Here is a 16,893-nt window from a genome sequence, read left to right as displayed (position 1 = left end):
TCTATATGAGTATTGCTACCTTGGCTTTCCTTTGATTTCTATTTATATGGAGTACCTTTTTCTACCCCCTCAGTTTTAGTCTATATATGTCTCTAGATATGAAGTGATTCTCTTGTCTGTAGCAAATATATGGGTCTGGTTTTTATATCCAGTTCACCTAGCCTGTGTCTTTTGGTTGAAGCATTTAGACTGTTCACATTTAAAGTGGCTATTGATATTTACATTCCTATTGCCACTGTGTTAGTTTGTTTTGCATTTTGTTTTTGTAGCTTTCCTTTTCCTCTTTCTTGTGATTTGGTGACTATCTTTAGTGTTATGTTTGGATTATTTTAGTTTGTATATCATAGATTTTTCATTTTGTGGTTACCATGAGTTTTTTTCTTTTCTTTTCAGGGCTGCATCTGTGGCACATGGAGGTTCCCAAGCTAGGAGTCTAATTGGAGCTACATCTGCTGGCCTACGCCACAGCCATGCAAGATCCAAGCCGCATTTGCAACCTATACCATAGATCATGGCAATGCTGGATCCTTAACCCACTAAGCGAGGCCAGGGACTGAACCTGAAACCTTATGGTCCCTAGTCAGATTTTTTTCTGGTGCACCATGACGGGAACTTCACCATGATGTTTTTATATGGGAGGCTATATATGTGCTTGTTTTAAGTTGGTGATCTCAAATTCAAATACCCTCCATTTGTACTCTCCCCCCTTCACTGTTATTATTTTTGATAATTGTATTTTACATCTAATTGTTTTGTGTATCCCTTAACTACTTATTGTGGATACAAATGATTTTTACTACTTTTTTTCTTTTAACCTCCCTACTAACTCTGTGCATGGGTAACTTCATAAACTTTTGGTTTGTCCTGTGTTTGCAGACTTGTTCTGGTATGGAGGTTGTGAGACTGTGATTGTTTCTAGTACCTGTTCTATGGTTGGTGAGGCTGGTCTAAAAATTTGTACAGATTCCTGGTGGGAGGGGCTGGTGCCTGCCCCCTGGTGGGTAAAGCTGGATCTTAGTCTTTTGGTGGCCAGGGGCCTATCTAGAGGTGATGTCGGTTCAGGAAATCTTTAAGCAGCCTGTCTGCTGATTGGTGGGGCATCCCTGCACTGGAAGCTACAGGCTATTGGGTGGGGCCAGATTTTAGTGCCAAAATGTTAGCCTCCACAAGATCTTGGGCAGATACATACTCCTCATATATGAACCACTGGTATCTATGTCCCCAGCGTGGTCCACAGGTCCAGAATCCCCTCCCACCAACTTCTCTCAAAGACCTTCCAAGACCAGCCAATAGGTCTGTTCTAGGCTCCTATGTAGTTGCTGCTTTTGTTCTTGGTCCCAGTGTGAATGAGATATTGTGTGCACCCTTTTAAGAGTGAAGTCTCTGTCTCTAAATCCTGTGAAGCCTCCAAAATGAAGCCTCACTGGCCTTTAAAGCCAAATGCTCTGGGGGCTCCTCTTGCTGGTGTTATACCCCTGGGCTGGGGGCCTGATGTGGGGCTCAGAACTCTCATGCCTGTGGGAGAACCTTTGTAATATAATTATTCTCCCATTTGTGGTTTGTCCTCTGGGGGGTGGGGGTATGAGATTTGATAATATTATGAGTCTGCCCTTCCTACAAGCCTTTTTGTGGTTCTTTCTTTATGTCTAGGTATAGAGAATTTTTTTTCTGGTAGGTTTGTCTTTTTCATTGATGGTTGTTCTGAAGATTATTGTGGTTTTGGTGTGCTCAGAAGAGATGAGCTTAGGGTCCTTCTACTCTTCCATATTGGCTCCTACCAATCATGCAATTTTTATCCTTTATTCTTATCACATTATATCACATTAATCAGTTTAATATATTGACTCATCCTTGCATTACAGGGATAAATCCAACTTTGTTAAGATGTGTGATCCTTTTATCATGCTTCTGGATTAAGTTTGCTAGTACTTATTGAGAATTTTTGCATTCATATTCATCAGAGATATTGGCTTGCAGTTTTCTTTTCTTGTAAAGTCTTAATTTTGCTTTGGTATCAGAGTAATGCTGGCTTCATAAAATGAATTTGGAAGAGTTCCTACCTTTCCAATTTTTAGGGAGAGTTTGAAATAATTGGCACCAATTCTTTTCTTCATATGTTTTGTAGAATTTACCAAGGAAGCCATTTGATTCTGCACTTTTTTTGTGGGGGAGAGGTGATTACTAATTTGATTACTGAGTCAATTTCCATAGTAGGTATGGGTCTATTAGGCCTATTTAATTTTGCTAGGTCCTAAATTAGTAGGATTTTATCAATTTCTTTTAGGTTATCCAGTTTGTTGGTGAATAATTATTCATAGTAGTCTCTTATAATCCTTTTTATTTCTGTCATCAGTTGTAATGTCTTTCATTTCTGATTTTTTTTCTTGGTCCAGCTTAAGAGTTTGTCAGTTGTTTCATTTTTTCAAAAAACCAACCCTTAGTTTGTTTCCTATTTAAAATATTTTCTGTTCTTTACTTCCTTTCTTCTAATTTTGGGCCCAGTTTTTTCTTTTTCTATCTCTATGGGGTGTAAAATTAAGTTGTTTGAGATCTCTCTCCTTCTCTCTTTTTTGAAATGTATGCACTTAGCACTATGAATTTCTTAAGTAAATTTTGATATGTTGTAATCTCATTTTCATTCATCTTGATGTATTTTTTAATTTCCTTTTTAATTTCCCCTTTGACCCAGTGGTTGCTCAAGTGTGCTGTTGAATTTTCATATTTTTTGGTGATGTTTCTAGTTTCTCTTATGTTATTATTTTTTAGTTTTATCCTATTACAGTAGGAAAAGGTACTTAGCATAATATCAATCCCTTAAACTTACTGAGACTTGTATTATGACCTGTGATTGATTTTAGGCAAATTTCATCATCTCCCATGAGAAAAAATAGGCACAGAGATTAAGCAGTTTGCCTGAGATCACACACTTAGTTAGAGGTCACAAAATTATCAGAAATTACACCTAACTTAATGCTCTTCTCATTTAACACATTGGCTTTGTTTTCTGATTTCAGTTATATTGATTCATACTTGATTCATCATGGAAATCCTTCATTTTCTAAAGCAGATTTCATCCTAAATATTTATGAATGTAAGAAGACTATCAAATTATTAAAAAATCAAACTACAAACAATTGGTCCTGGTAAATAAGGAGTTCTCAACCAATGCAAATGTTGGTGGGTCGCAGGTACTTGAAATTTGGCAAATTCATTGAAGTTAATAGTATAGATTGTAGGATTTTATTTTTATATATTTTTACTGAAATAGTTGATTTACAATGTTGTTCATTTCATGTGTTCAGCAGAGTAGCACAGTTATTGTTTTATATCTCTGACCTCTTAATTTCAAATACATTTTTGATACCGTGCATTCGTACTCTCCTCCTCTCATGATGATTTGTTTAGATTTCATATTTGTGTGTGGATGATTTTCTACCTTTACCATATGTTTGCCTTTACCAGTGAGCTTTCCCATTTCATAATTTTTCTTGTTTGTAGTTGTACTCTTTTCTTTTCTACCTAGAGAAGTTCCTTTAGTATTTGCTGTAGAGCTGGTTTGGTGGTGCTAAACTCTTTTAGCTTTTGCATGCTTGCAAACCTTTTGAATACTCCAATGAGTTTGAAGGAGAGACTTGCTAGGTAGAGTATTCATGGTTATAGATTCCCATTTTCAACATTTTAAATATATCATGCCACTCTCTCCTCTCCTGTAGAATTTCTGCTGAAAAATCAGCCCATAGCCTTATGGGAGTTCCCTTAAATGTTATTCGTTGCTTTTAATATTTTCTCTTTATCTTGAATTTTTGGTCAGATTGATTACTATGTGCCTTCACATGTTCCTCCTTGAGTTGATCCTGCATGGTACTCTCTGTGCTTACTGGACTTGGGGGACTGCTTTCTTTCTCACATTAGGGAGGTTTTTCAGCTATTATTTCTTCAAACACCTTCTCAAGCCTTTTCTCTCTCTATTCTCCTTCTGGGACACTTATAGTGTGAATGTTCATCCATTTAACATTGTCCCAGAGGTCTCTTTAAACTGTCCTCATTTCATTTTTTTTCTTTATTCTCTTCCATGGCAATGATTTCCACCAATCTTGTCTTCTAGCTCACTTTCCCATTCTTCTGCCTCAATTATTCTATTGATTCCTTCTAGTGTACTTTTCATTTTGGTTATTGTATTCTTCCACTCTTTGGTTGTTCTTTATTTTTTTCTAATTCTTTATCTAAAAAACTTATTTCTCACTCTATTCCTCCATTCTTTTTCTGAGCTCTTGGATCATCTTCATGATCACTATTCTGAACTCTTTGTTGTGTAGATTGTCTTCTCCACATCACTTGGTTTTTCTTCTGGAGTTTTATCTTGTTCCTTTGTCTGGAATATATTTCTCTGCCATCTCATTTTGTCTAAACTTTTATTTGTATATGGAAGGTTAGTTAAGTTTCTTGACTTTGGAAAAGTGGCCCTGTAGAGGATGTCCGATGTATCCCAGTAGTACAGTCCCCTCTTGTCACCCAATGGCCAGGGACCAGCTGGTCCCAGGGTAGGTTCTGACCTGTGTTGTGGACTCAGTTTAGTTCCACAGGCTATGGGATTATACATAGTCTTCCTTCTGGTGCCTACCTCCTGGTGGATGAAGCTGGTCTAGAGGCTTGCGCAGGCTTCATGTTGAAAGGGGCTACTGCTTGCCCACTGGTGGGTGGAGTGGGCCTTTGCCCTGTGGTGGGCAGGGTTATGTCAAGGGGTGGGTATTTCTAGAGTGGCTGTGGGCTCAGGAAGTCTTTTGACAGCCTGTCTGTTTATGGGACTGTGTTCCCACCCTGTTGGTTATTTGGCTTAAAGCCCACCATCCTGGAGCCTAGAGGCTGTTGGATGGGGTCAGGTCTTGGTACTAATGTCCAAAGCAAGACGTCAGCCTTCAGATGAGTACTCTAGGATATATTTTCCATCAGCTTTTATATACAAAAATAGAACCATAGCCACCTCCTGCCTTTCCAGGAGAACCTCTAAGACAAGCAGGTAAATCTGGCTCAGACTACTATGAAGTCACAGCTTTTGTCCTAGGCCCTAGTGTGCATGAGAATTTTTGTCACCCTCCAAGAATGGAGTCTCTGTCTTCCCCAGTCCTGTGAAGATCCTGCAATCAAGACCCACTGGCCTTCAAAGCCAAATGCTTTGGGAGCTCTTCCTCCCATTTCCAGATTGCCAGGCTAAGGAACCTGGCATGGGCTCAGAACTCTGACTCCCATAGGAGAACTTCTGTGACAAAATTATTCTCCAGTTTGTGGGTTGCCCACTGGGATGGGGGTGGAGGCTATGGGGTTGCTATATCGTGAGTACACCCCTCCTGCCATCTCATTGTGATTTCTTCTTTGGTTTTGGATGTAGAATATCTTTTTTTGGTAAGTTCTAGTCTCTTTTGTTGATGGTTGTTCAGCAGCAAAATCAGTTGTGATTTTGGTGTTCGTGAGGGTAGAAGTGAGATCAAGTCCTTCTAGTCTGTCATCTTGTCTTCTCTCCCAGTTGTAGAATTTAAAATGAATTTTCACTCTTACTCTACGAGAAACTAACTGGAAAACCAGTCAAATATCCTAATGCAATACAGAGTGATAGTTCAGCTTGGTGTCCATTCAATCCATAAGGTACACTTTTCCATGTTAATAAATTCTAATAAACAGCATGAGACTTGGAGACTATCAAAAATATATGCACTTAAAATTGAGTAACATCTACCAAGTGAAAGAGTAGCATATAGCTGTCAATAGTCTTATTCTCAAATATATAGTCACAAGTATATTTGCTATATAATTTTTCATAAAATAATGTTACCATTAAGTGGTCACCAACATGAAACCTGTTAAAATGTTTTAAGCCATCGAGGTTATGATACAGAGCTGTGCATAAGCAACAACAGTATATTTATGTAATAGGGTTTTGAACTACATGAGCAACAATGGCCAATATTGGGCTCATGTTCATTTATTTCATTTAAAATAAATAATCTTGAAAATGTGTAACAGTAAGTCCATAATGGCTAACACTTTTCAATTAAAAGCTCTCAATTATTTAAAATATATTATATGAGAAAAAAAGGGAAATCTTTTTAAATAAATCTAGAATATACCATATTATTTTTCAAGGTTATATTATATGGCCTTTTTTTGGTAGTACATTTTCTGAGACTTAAGTTCTAAAGAAGACATGTTGGAAAATATCCTATGTTGCCAAACTCAGATTCAGCTGTTCACTGCTTAAAAGCCAATACTTAAGATATGTGTTGGTTAAAAAGGAAATCTTGCTTTATTTAGGTCAGCAACCTAGGGAGGAGGTGGACTCTTGTCCAGAAATCATATCACACTCTACAGTGTGCAAGGGCTCCAATTTTTCAAGACATTGTCAACACTGGTCTCTTAGCTTCTAAACTATTTAACACAGAGAAACAAATCTGTATGAAGTGGTATCTCATGGTTTAACTTCCATTTCTCTGGTGCCTAATGATGTTGGGAATTTTTATGTGCTTATTGGTCATTTATATCTTCAGAAGATCATCTACCCAAATCTTTTGACCGTTTTTTAACTGGGTCACTGGTCCTTTTCTTGATGACTTATGAGTTCTCCATGTATTTGGGGTAAGATTCCCTTATTAGATTTATGATTTCCAAATATCTTCTCACATTTTGTGGGTTGTCTTTTTACTTTCTGGCGGTGTCCTTTGGTGCACAAAACATTTTAATTTTGAAGTCCAACTTAACATTTTTTTCTTTTGTGGCTTTTGTTTTTTAGTGTCTAAGAAATCATTGACTAATTCTAAAGTCACAAAGGTTTACTGTTTTATAGTTTTAGCTCTCTGGTCCATTTCGAGTTAACTTTTGTGTATTGTATGAGGTAGGGGCCAACTTCATTCTCTTGCATTTGGCTATCTAGTTATCCCAGCTCCATTCATTAAATAGTATTCGTTCCCCATTAAATAGTTTTGGTACCCTTCTTTAAGTGGAATGAATCTCACAATTGAAACTGGCTTTTTTCTATAATAATGCTTCTTACAATTCAAGGCATCTTAGATTTGCTAAAGTATCAGAATACTTTATCCTGAAATAAAAGCTATATAAGTATGTATTTTCTTTTTCTTTCTTTGGTCGGGGGTGGGATGAAAAATCTATTGTCTTAACAATACTAAGTTTCCTCAGATGTTTACGTGATGAGGGAAAAAAACCTGTCAACTGCCTTTTCTTATGAGAGATGTACTAGTTTGAGGCTTGGAGTATTACGCATAATGCTTATGTTCTTAAAAGTGAATGAAGATTGTCACAAAGGTAGCAAGATAACTATAAGGACCATGAATAAAATCCATTAATTCTATAAGCCAGGTTAAATTTTCCTGGAAATTAGGTTTATTTGACAATGATGTAATGTCACAAATACAAACACCAATGGAATTTTTAAAATAAAAAAAAATTGAGATTTTTTCAGAAGCTAAATAAGCATTGTGCAGAATATAAAACAATGATCAGCTCAACTGTTTGGGATCAACCTGGGAGTCTGAAAAATGAAAAAATCAAATCTACTTTTGTATCAGCTTCCTATTGTGTGTCCTGATGAACCAGTGACAGCCACAGAGTCTGAAGACAATGACTCACAAACATACTGAGATCCGTTTAATAGTTTTTGAAGACTTTTCCTGTAAAATGGCTTGTATTTCCACAGATACAATAGTGAAGAAATAAACTTTTCAATTTGACATGAAATATAAAAGAACAATTTTACAAATATAGCCATAAAATTTAACTGCTCGTAACACTATACATGGTAAATATGACTACTCTCTTAGCTTCTAGACTATTTAATACAGAGAAACAAATCTGTCATCTCAGCTAAAAAGAAACAACTTCCCTTTCATTGAGTTTACTTTTGTTTAGAAATAAGTAGAACTGGAAAAATATTTACTTTTCCCCATTTTCCTCCAGGGGTTCTTCGTGAGGGTGAAAACTTGAGAAGATACAAGTTTTACTAAAAAGAAATACTGAACCTTCTTTTGTTTTACTGCTTCAGTAATGTTTACGTTCTTTTAAATAGATCCTGGAGTTGTCTCATTGGCCTTTGACTGGGTCATAAAGAAATGACAACAGAGCTGTGTAGCACTAGAGGAGGAACTTCATACCCTCAGCCTATGAAGGCCAAACTGTGGGGATGTAAGAGCTACAGCCAAGGGACCAGAGCTGGATCTGGCTTAAAATCAAAGTTCTGTGGTTTATCTATCAGAAATTCCATTGCTACAAGGCAGGATTGCATGGATAGCCAGCATTAACAATGTTGTGATCATATACTTCATGCAAATCCAAAGAACAGAATGGCTTTAAACAGAAAAGTTGATCAAAATCATAGAACTGCTGGTAACAATTCTGTAATCTATGTTAAATTAAGGAGAAAACATTCTCCTTTTTAAATTCTCAAAAAGTGCCTAAGTAACAATACTGAGCTCCCCAAATGACAGGGGTTTCAATTTTTTTTTTTTTAATGTACGCAGAAATAAAGCATTGAAGCTTCATGAAGAAAAGAGTTCTCCTCAACTCTGCTGATAAAGTAGATGTAATAACTTAAAAAAATTTCCCTATTGATACTGGAAGTAAATTCTACTACAATCATGTGTATGCATGCCAGTTGCAGGCATATTTCTGCATCCAGATTCATTAGTCTCCTTAATGGAGCCCATCATTTTCCAATGGCTTTCTCCTTTCTTTAAACCCTAACCCTGAAATTCTATAACCAGTTATATCACGTGGCTTCCCTGAGGCACAAAGGTACCAAACTCTATAATTAACTATCAAGGAATGATAAATATGCTATTTATATTAAAAGATTTTAATTCTTTTAGGCTACAGTTGGGAAAAAAAAAAAAAAAACCCAGAAAGCTTAATACTTACTCTGCAGTGTGAACTGTAGCCCTTTTTGCAAAAAGCGAAACGAAATAAGGGAACTGTTGAGTTGCAGCATGCATGACCTGGCAGCACCGATTAGTAATAATAAAAAAATTCCAGACTAGAAAAATATTCAGAGTTCTATCCCATCACTCTGAATTTTTTTTTTTTTGTAGTAAACTAGCATAAACATCTGGAAAAAAAAAACCAAACCTATGGGAATATATCACTGGGGCTTTTCTGGAAATCTAGTCACAAAAGGCATTTTGGTCAGGCTGAGATCAGGATAACTGGTCTGCAATTTCCTATGTATACACCTGGGGAGTGGGATTTGCCCTTGAACATCAGTAAGACATAAAAACAGACATGACCTCTGAGAAGTTACCTTTTCTGAGCTGTATTACTCTACTCTGAGCTAGAGTTCTTCTCATAAATGAAATTGCTCTCAACTCGGGGGAAAAATTCATTTGCCAAAGTTATAAGAAGATCTTATTAGAAGTGGCCAAGAGGAGCCTGGTTTTCTTCTGCAGACTTGCCAGCTTGCTATGGTTCCCTAGGCAGGGTGGGAGGAGACCTCACTGGGAAGTCAAAGAAAAGGTATGGCACTAACAGGAGGTGGGTCACTGTTACCCCTTCCAAGAGCTTGGAATAGATTACACAAGTTTACTAAAACTGAAAGTCAGGAATTTTTCAGGTTGGAAGTTAACTTTATTTTGGGGCACATGTTGCATGTAGAACTACTAGACCCTGACATTCTATAGTCCTTGAAATAGAAAAGTGTACCGATTGTAACTTTCTTAGAAAAATTTTTGATAGGTAAAATCCAGCCTTTCTAGATGCAAGACCATTTATTTACAAAATACTTTTAGGGTATTAAGATTTCTCAACCCACCTTCAAGCCACAGAGCAAGAAAATTGACCCTGTGCTTCCTTTATCATTTTTATGGAACCTAAAGCAGCACAAACCGAAAAGCCACACTATTGGTGAAAGCTAATCATAGGAACTTTAACTACATCAAAAGGCATTTGATACATGCTAGGACCAACTTCGTTTTTTTTTCTTTCATTTTCTGTCTGCAGGTTGAGCAAACTATACAGAATAGAGTAAGCTATTAATAAGAGCACTGTTATTGGATTTTCACGTCACTTTAAAATTGCCAAAACACCTCATCATAAACAATAATCTCCACTGAAAAGTAAAGCTATTAAAAACAGAGGCTGAACTTTTTAGACATGAAGTCAACTTAAACACAGCAGTCGCGACTGATCAATCTTATCACGTTAAGGAAAAGGATTTTCAAAATGGGTTAGAATGATTTGAAAATAGGCAAAATATTTGCTAGTAGGCAAACCATGGAAAAAACCAATTCAAATAGGAATATAGTATATTAGGGTCATATAAATTATATATCATTACAAAGGTTAAAAAAATGCAGCACAAATCTGCCACGGTCAATTTAAGAGGATGTTAATTTAAATAAATACTTGCTCCATGTGGCAGGAACCGATTTCATCCTAGCCAGCTCTGGCAGTTGCATGTCCTAAAGGATCATTATATCCTGGGAACAGGCATACACTGGTACTAAGCACAGAGAATGAATATCCAAGAATTACTATTCACAATGAAATGAAACTAGCAGAGAGGGATGGTGGCGCTCATATGAAATTCTGATTTAATTATTTCTCAGTAAACACTCATTTGCTCTCTTGAAATCAGGAATTTCAAATGATCTCTGCAGCTGTACCACTTGGTGTTGTGTATACCTAATGATCACATTTAAATTTAGTTTTATTTGCAAACATTTTCAAAACTTAACAGGGCTCCGTAAGCTGCAAAGGAAGGTGACAGACGGCAGAAAGGGAGGGAACAAAAATGACTATCATTGGGATATGCTGCTTTTGGGCTCCCAGAATTTTGGCTTTCTTGAGGGGAAAACAAAACAAAAAACAACTTAGAAACCCCCAACAAGTGGTTTTAAAATGTAATATCTTATTTTTAATCATCTTAAATAATCCAGTAAACAAATAAAACTTGATGTTATCAATACCTGGGCCATGTTGACCCTCAGTTAATGGATTTTTAGGACTTGTGGCATTTTAATCAACCAAACAATTCTGGCCATGCATGGTAAGTATCAGAGACCAAAATAACAAAAGGCAGGCTAAAAAGGTATGGGAAATTCTTTGTTTGAAATGCCAAGGTATTTGATGAACATGTGTATAAAGTAATTAAATTCTACCAAAGTTACCAAAAAAAAAAAAAAAAAGGCAACATATGAAAAGAAAATCAGAAAAAAGTCCCGGATTTCAAAACAACCACCCGTGCCTAGGTCTCCTGTTCCCTGACATCACCTTGTAGAGCTGGCCCCCTATCTGGTCAGAGTTTAACCTCTATCAAGGTATTTCCAGACATTGGGCATGGCGAACACACGCACCACGCAGCACTGAAGGTTGCAATTAAGAGCCGACGACTTTTGAATAAACAGACTTCTACAATTTGTAAAAGAGGATTTAAAGTCTTGTCCAAGTTTAACCAAGAACACTTTCTGCAAGAACCCAAAGGTTAAAATAAAAGCATGGTGTTTTAAATCCAATAAAGACATTAGGGTTTAATCAAGCAGACGTCACTGACGATGCAGCTGTTTGGAGCATGCAACACACCACTGTTCTCGTCACTGCCTGCCATGTTTAGGCGCCGCGCCCCTCTTTCCTCCCAGCCTCAGGAACACCCTCCACTAAATAAACGGTATTACAAAAGGGTAAAATCTAGAGTTAGTGGCAAAACCTTCACAGTAACTTGTTAATAAAGTTGTAGATGGCTGTCAAGGGGGCGTCAGTCAACCGGACCTTGGAAAATCAATTTGATGCAGTTCTGTTCTCCAAGCAGCTGCGTGGCACAGAAAGGGCAGGCAGCATGAAAGGCGTGAGTTCCGTGAGGCAGCGGGATCTGAGACCAGTATTTTGCAGACTTCTCTGAGCACACGTGCCCACATGGGGTGAACGCATGAGTGGGCGGTCCTGCATCTACGTAAAAGCCCGCCTCACAACCCAGCCACAGGGGCACGTAGGGGCCCACAGTCCTGCACATGGGACACTCCCTCTCATTGGCCTCCGTGTCGCTCCGATGGCCCCAGTTGTGATAGCCATGCACGTGGCCGCAGCTGAGGTATGCCCAGGGCTGCTTCTCCTCCACCACCTCTTTCCTGTTGATGCTGGGGAAGGCCAAGGTGTTGAGCCCCACTGGACACTGTGGCCGGGCCGCATTGATCTCCTGCCGGAGGGCTTCGATGTGCTTCTGGGTGGGTGTGTGAAAGAGGCCGTCTGCCGTCCTCCAGAGAAGTGTGGCCCCGCAGAGATCGATGAGGGAGCCGTCCTGCAGGACGTTGGTCTCACTTTCCACCTACAAGTGTGAAAGACATGCCCTTTAAAAGCAAGATTTGGCAAATCACATTTTCCCTCTTAAACACACACATCGTCTTTGAAGTAAACATGGGGGGCACTTTATCCCATGGCCTCCTTGAAAAATAGGATGAGGGTAGGTGAGCTAACCCTCCCTGCACCTTCCTTTCCTCATCTGAACACTTGATATAAATCATACACTCTATACATACAAAGGCCTAAGCACCAATATACTTATTTTACATGTTCAATTAATGTAGTGGTTATTTTTAAAATTTCTATTAATGTTTATTAATTTGGCTAAGGACAAGCTCTTTTATAAACATTTCAGATATAAAGAAGCATTTATTTTAATCTATATTTTTAAAAATTTAACTTTTATTTTATACTGGAGTATAGTTTTGTTCTGTTTTGGCTGTGCTCACAGTATGCAGACATTTCCAGGGTCAGGGACAGAGCCTGTGCTACAGCTGTGACAATGCTGGATCCTTAACAGCTAGGCCACCAGGAATCTCCTATATTCAATATAACTGATTTACAATGTTGTGTTAGTTTTACATGTACAGCAAAGTGATAGTTACCCATACACATACATACATTCCTTTTCTGATTCTTTTCCTATAGAAGTTATTACAGAATATTGAAGAGTTCACTATGCTATGCGGTTGATTTTTTTTTTTTTTTTTTTTTGGTCTCTTTGTCTCTTTAGGGCCGCACCCAAGGCATATGGAGGTTCTCAGGCTATGGGTCCAAATCAGAGCTGTAGCCACTGGCCTACGCCACAGCCACAGCCATTCATGATCCGAGCCACGTCTGTAAACTACATCACAGCTCATGGCAACACTGGATCCTTAACCCACTGAGCAAGGCTGGGGATCAAACCCATGTCCTCTTGGCTGCTAGTTGGGTTTGCTAACCACTGGGCCACGAAGGGAACTCCCAGTTGATTATTTTACATAGAGTAGTGGGGATATATTAATCTCAAACTCCTAATTTATTCTTTTCCTCAACATTTCCCCTCTGATGACCATGCTTGTTTTTGAAGCCTGTGCTCCTTTCAAGTCTGTTTCTGTTAAGTTCATCTGTATCATTTTTTTGGATTCCACAGATAAGTGATATCATATGGTATTTATCTTTCTCTGACTTAATTTACTTAGTATGATAATCTCTAGGTACATACATGCTGCTGCAGATGGCATTATTTTTTGGCTTTTGAATGGCTGAGTAAATATTCCACTGTATATATGTTCCATATCTTCTTTATCCATTCCTCTGTCGATGGACATTAAGCTTGTTTCCATGTCTTAGCTATTGTAAACAGTGCTGGAGTGAACACTGGGGTGAGTGTATCTTTTTGAATTATGGATATATGCCCAGGAGTGAGATTGCTGGATCATATGGTAGCTCTATTTTTAGTTTTTTAAGGGACCTCTATACTGTTTTCCATAGTGGCTACACCAAATTTATATGCCCACCAACTGTGTAAGAGGGTACCCTTTTCTCCACACACTCTCCAGCATTATTTGTAGAGTTTTAAATAATGACCATTATGACTGCAATAGCTTATTGCAGTTTTGATTTGTATTTCTCTAATAATTAGCCATGCTGAACAACTTTTCATGTGCTTTTTGACAACCTGTATATGTTCTCTGGAGGAATGTCTTCTGTTTTTGGGGGTGCACATTTTATTGTGGGTTTTTTTTTTAGTTTTTTATTTTTATTTTTTTAATTTTCCCACTGTACAGCAAGGGGATCGAGTTATCCTTACATGTATACATTACATTTTTTTCCCCACCCTTTGTTCAGTTGCAACATGAGTGTCTGGACATAGTTCTCAATGCTATTCAGCAGGATCTCCTTGTAAATCTATTCTAAATTGTGTCTGATAAGCCCAAGCTCCTGATCCCTCCCACTCCCTCTCCCTCCCATCAGGCAGCCACAAGTCTTTTTTCCAAGTCTATGATTTTCTTTTCTGAGGAGATGCTCATTTGTGCTGGATATTAGATTCCAGTTATAAGTGATATCATATGGTATTTATCTTTGTCTTTCTGGCTCATTTCACTCAGTATGAGAGTCTCTAGTTCTATCCATGTTGCTGCAAATGGCATTATGTCGTTCTTTTTTTTGGCTGAGTAGTATTCCATTGTGTATATATACCACATCTTCTGAATCCAATCATCTGTCGATGGACATTTGGGTTGTTTCCATGTCCTGGCTATTGTGAATAGTGCTGCAATGAACATGCGGGTGCATGTGTCTCTTTTAAGTAGAGTTTTGTCTGGATAGATGCCCAAGAGTGGGATTGTGGGGTCATATGGAAGTTCTATGTATTGATTTCTAAGGTATCTCCAAACTGTTCTCCATAGTGGCTGTACCAGTTTACATTCCCACCAGCAGTGCAGGAGGGTTCCCTTTTCTCCACAGCCCCTCCAGCACTTGTTTTTTGTGGATTTATGAATGATGGCCATTCTGACTGGTGTGAGGTGATATCTCATGGTAGTTTTGATTTGCATTTCTCTTATAATCAACGATGTTGAGCATTTTTTTCATGTGTTTGCTGGCCATCTGTATATCTTCTTTGGAGAAATGTCTATTCAGGTCTTTTGCCCATTTTTCCATTGCTTGATTGGCTTTTTTGCTGTTGAGTTGTATAAGTTGTTTAATTAAAACATAGTTGATTTACAAATGTGGTGCCAATTTCTGCTGTACAGCAAAGTGACCCAGTCATACATATATTCTTTTTAAAAATATTATTTTCCACCATGGCCTATCCCAGGTGATTGGATATAGTTCTCTGTGCTATTCAGTAGGACTTTATTGTCTATCATACTTTATTCTGTACATTAATTTTGTATTCTAAATGTAATAGTTTGCATCCATTAACCCCAAACTCCCAGTCCATCACACTCCCTATCCTCTCACTGTGGCAACCACAAGTCTGTTCTCCATGTCTGTGTTTCTGTTTTATAGATAGGTTAATGTGTGCCCTATTTTAGATTCCACATATAAGTGATACCATATGGTATTTGTCTTTGTCTTTCTGACTTCATTTAGTATGAGAACTAGCTGCATCCATGTTACTGCAAATGGCATTATTTTATTTGTTTTTATGGCTCAGAAGTATTCCATTGTGTGTGTATCATATATCCTTTTTTTGAAGTTTTTTTAAATTTTTAATTTTTTATGATTGATTTACAATGTTCCGTCAAGTTCTGTTGTACAGAAAAGTGACCCAGTCATACACATATATACATTCTTTTTCTCACATTATCCTCCATCATGTCTCATTACAAGTGATTAGATATATAGTTTCCTGTGCTATACAATAGGATCTCATTGCAGGATCCCATTGCCTGTCCACTCCAAATGAGAGTTTTCATCTACTAACCCCAGATTCCCAATCCATCCCACTCTGTCCCAATCTGCCCTGGCAAACATAGGTCTGTCCTACATGTTCACAATCTTTTCTGTTTTGTAGCTAGATCATTCATGCTGTATTTTAGACTCCACCCATAAGTGATAGCATATGATGTCTTTCTTTTTCTGACTTACCTCACTCAGTATGAGTCTCTAGTTCCATCCATGTTGCTGCAAATGGCATCATTATTTTGTCATTTTTTAATGTCTCAGTAGTATTCCATTGTATGTATGTACCACATCTTCCTAATCCATTCATCCATCAATGGGCATTTAGGTTGTGTCCATGCCTTGGCTATTGTGAATAGTGCTGCAATGAACATATGGATGCATGTATCTTTTTCAATTAAATTTTTGTTTGGATATATGCCCAGGAGTAGGATTGCTGGATCATATGGTAGTTCTATATTTAGTTTTCTGAGGTACCTCCATACTGTTTTCCATAATGGTTGTACCAATTTACATTCACACCAACAGTGTAGGAGGGTATCCTTTTCTCCACATCTTCTCCAGTATTTGTTACTTGTTGACTTGTTAATGATGGCCACTCTAACTGGTGTGAGGTGGTACCTCACTGTAGTTTTCATTTGCATTTCTCTAATAATTAGTGATGTTGAGCTTTTTTTATGTGCCTGTTGGCCATCTGTCTGTTTTCTTTGGTGAAATGTCTATTTAGGTCTTCTGCCTATTTTTTAATTGGGTTGTTTGCTTTTTGTTGTTGAGTTGTATGAGTTGTTTGTATATTTTGAAGATTAAACCTTTGTCGGTTGAGTCATTTGCAAAAATTTTCTCCCCTTCTGTGGGTTGTCTTTTTGTTTTTTTAATGGTTTTCTTTGCTGTGCAGAAGCTTTTGACTTTAATTAGGTCCCACTGGTTTGTGCTTTATTGTCTTTATTCTAGGAGGTGGATCAAACAAGATGATGCTGTGATTTATGTCAAAGAACATTCTGCCTATGTTTTCCTCTAGGAGTTTTACAGTGCCTGGCCTTACATTTAGGTCTTTAATCCATTTTGAGGTTTTGTGTGTGTGTGTGTGTGTGTGTGTGTGTGTGTGTATGGTGTTAAACAATGTTCTAATTTCATTCTCTTACATGCAGTTGTCCAGTTTTCCCAGCACCATTTATTGAAAAGACTTTCCTTCACTGTATGGTCTTGCCTCCTTTG

At 37.8% G+C, this 16,893-nt stretch overlaps 1 protein-coding gene across 1 annotated transcript in view; it reads right to left on the bottom strand.

The window, feature by feature from the left end:
* Positions 1–7,355: 7,355 nt before the first annotated feature.
* The window catches only part of PELI2 (pellino E3 ubiquitin protein ligase family member 2), a 206,708-nt gene continuing 197,170 nt past the window's right edge, over positions 7,356–16,893 (bottom strand). Inside the window, exon 6 of the mRNA XM_047767420.1 lies at positions 7,356–12,313. Within this exon, the coding sequence (XP_047623376.1) occupies positions 11,747–12,313 (567 nt within the window). The 3' untranslated portion in view covers positions 7,356–11,746. The remainder of the gene's footprint in view (positions 12,314–16,893) is intronic.

Source organism: Phacochoerus africanus, chromosome 2 (assembly GCF_016906955.1).
Source record: "Phacochoerus africanus isolate WHEZ1 chromosome 2, ROS_Pafr_v1, whole genome shotgun sequence".
In the NCBI taxonomy this organism is placed as follows: Eukaryota; Metazoa; Chordata; class Mammalia; order Artiodactyla; family Suidae; genus Phacochoerus; species Phacochoerus africanus.
Note: the sequence above shows the minus strand (reverse complement) of the source record. Positions and strands in the feature narration are given on the sequence as shown.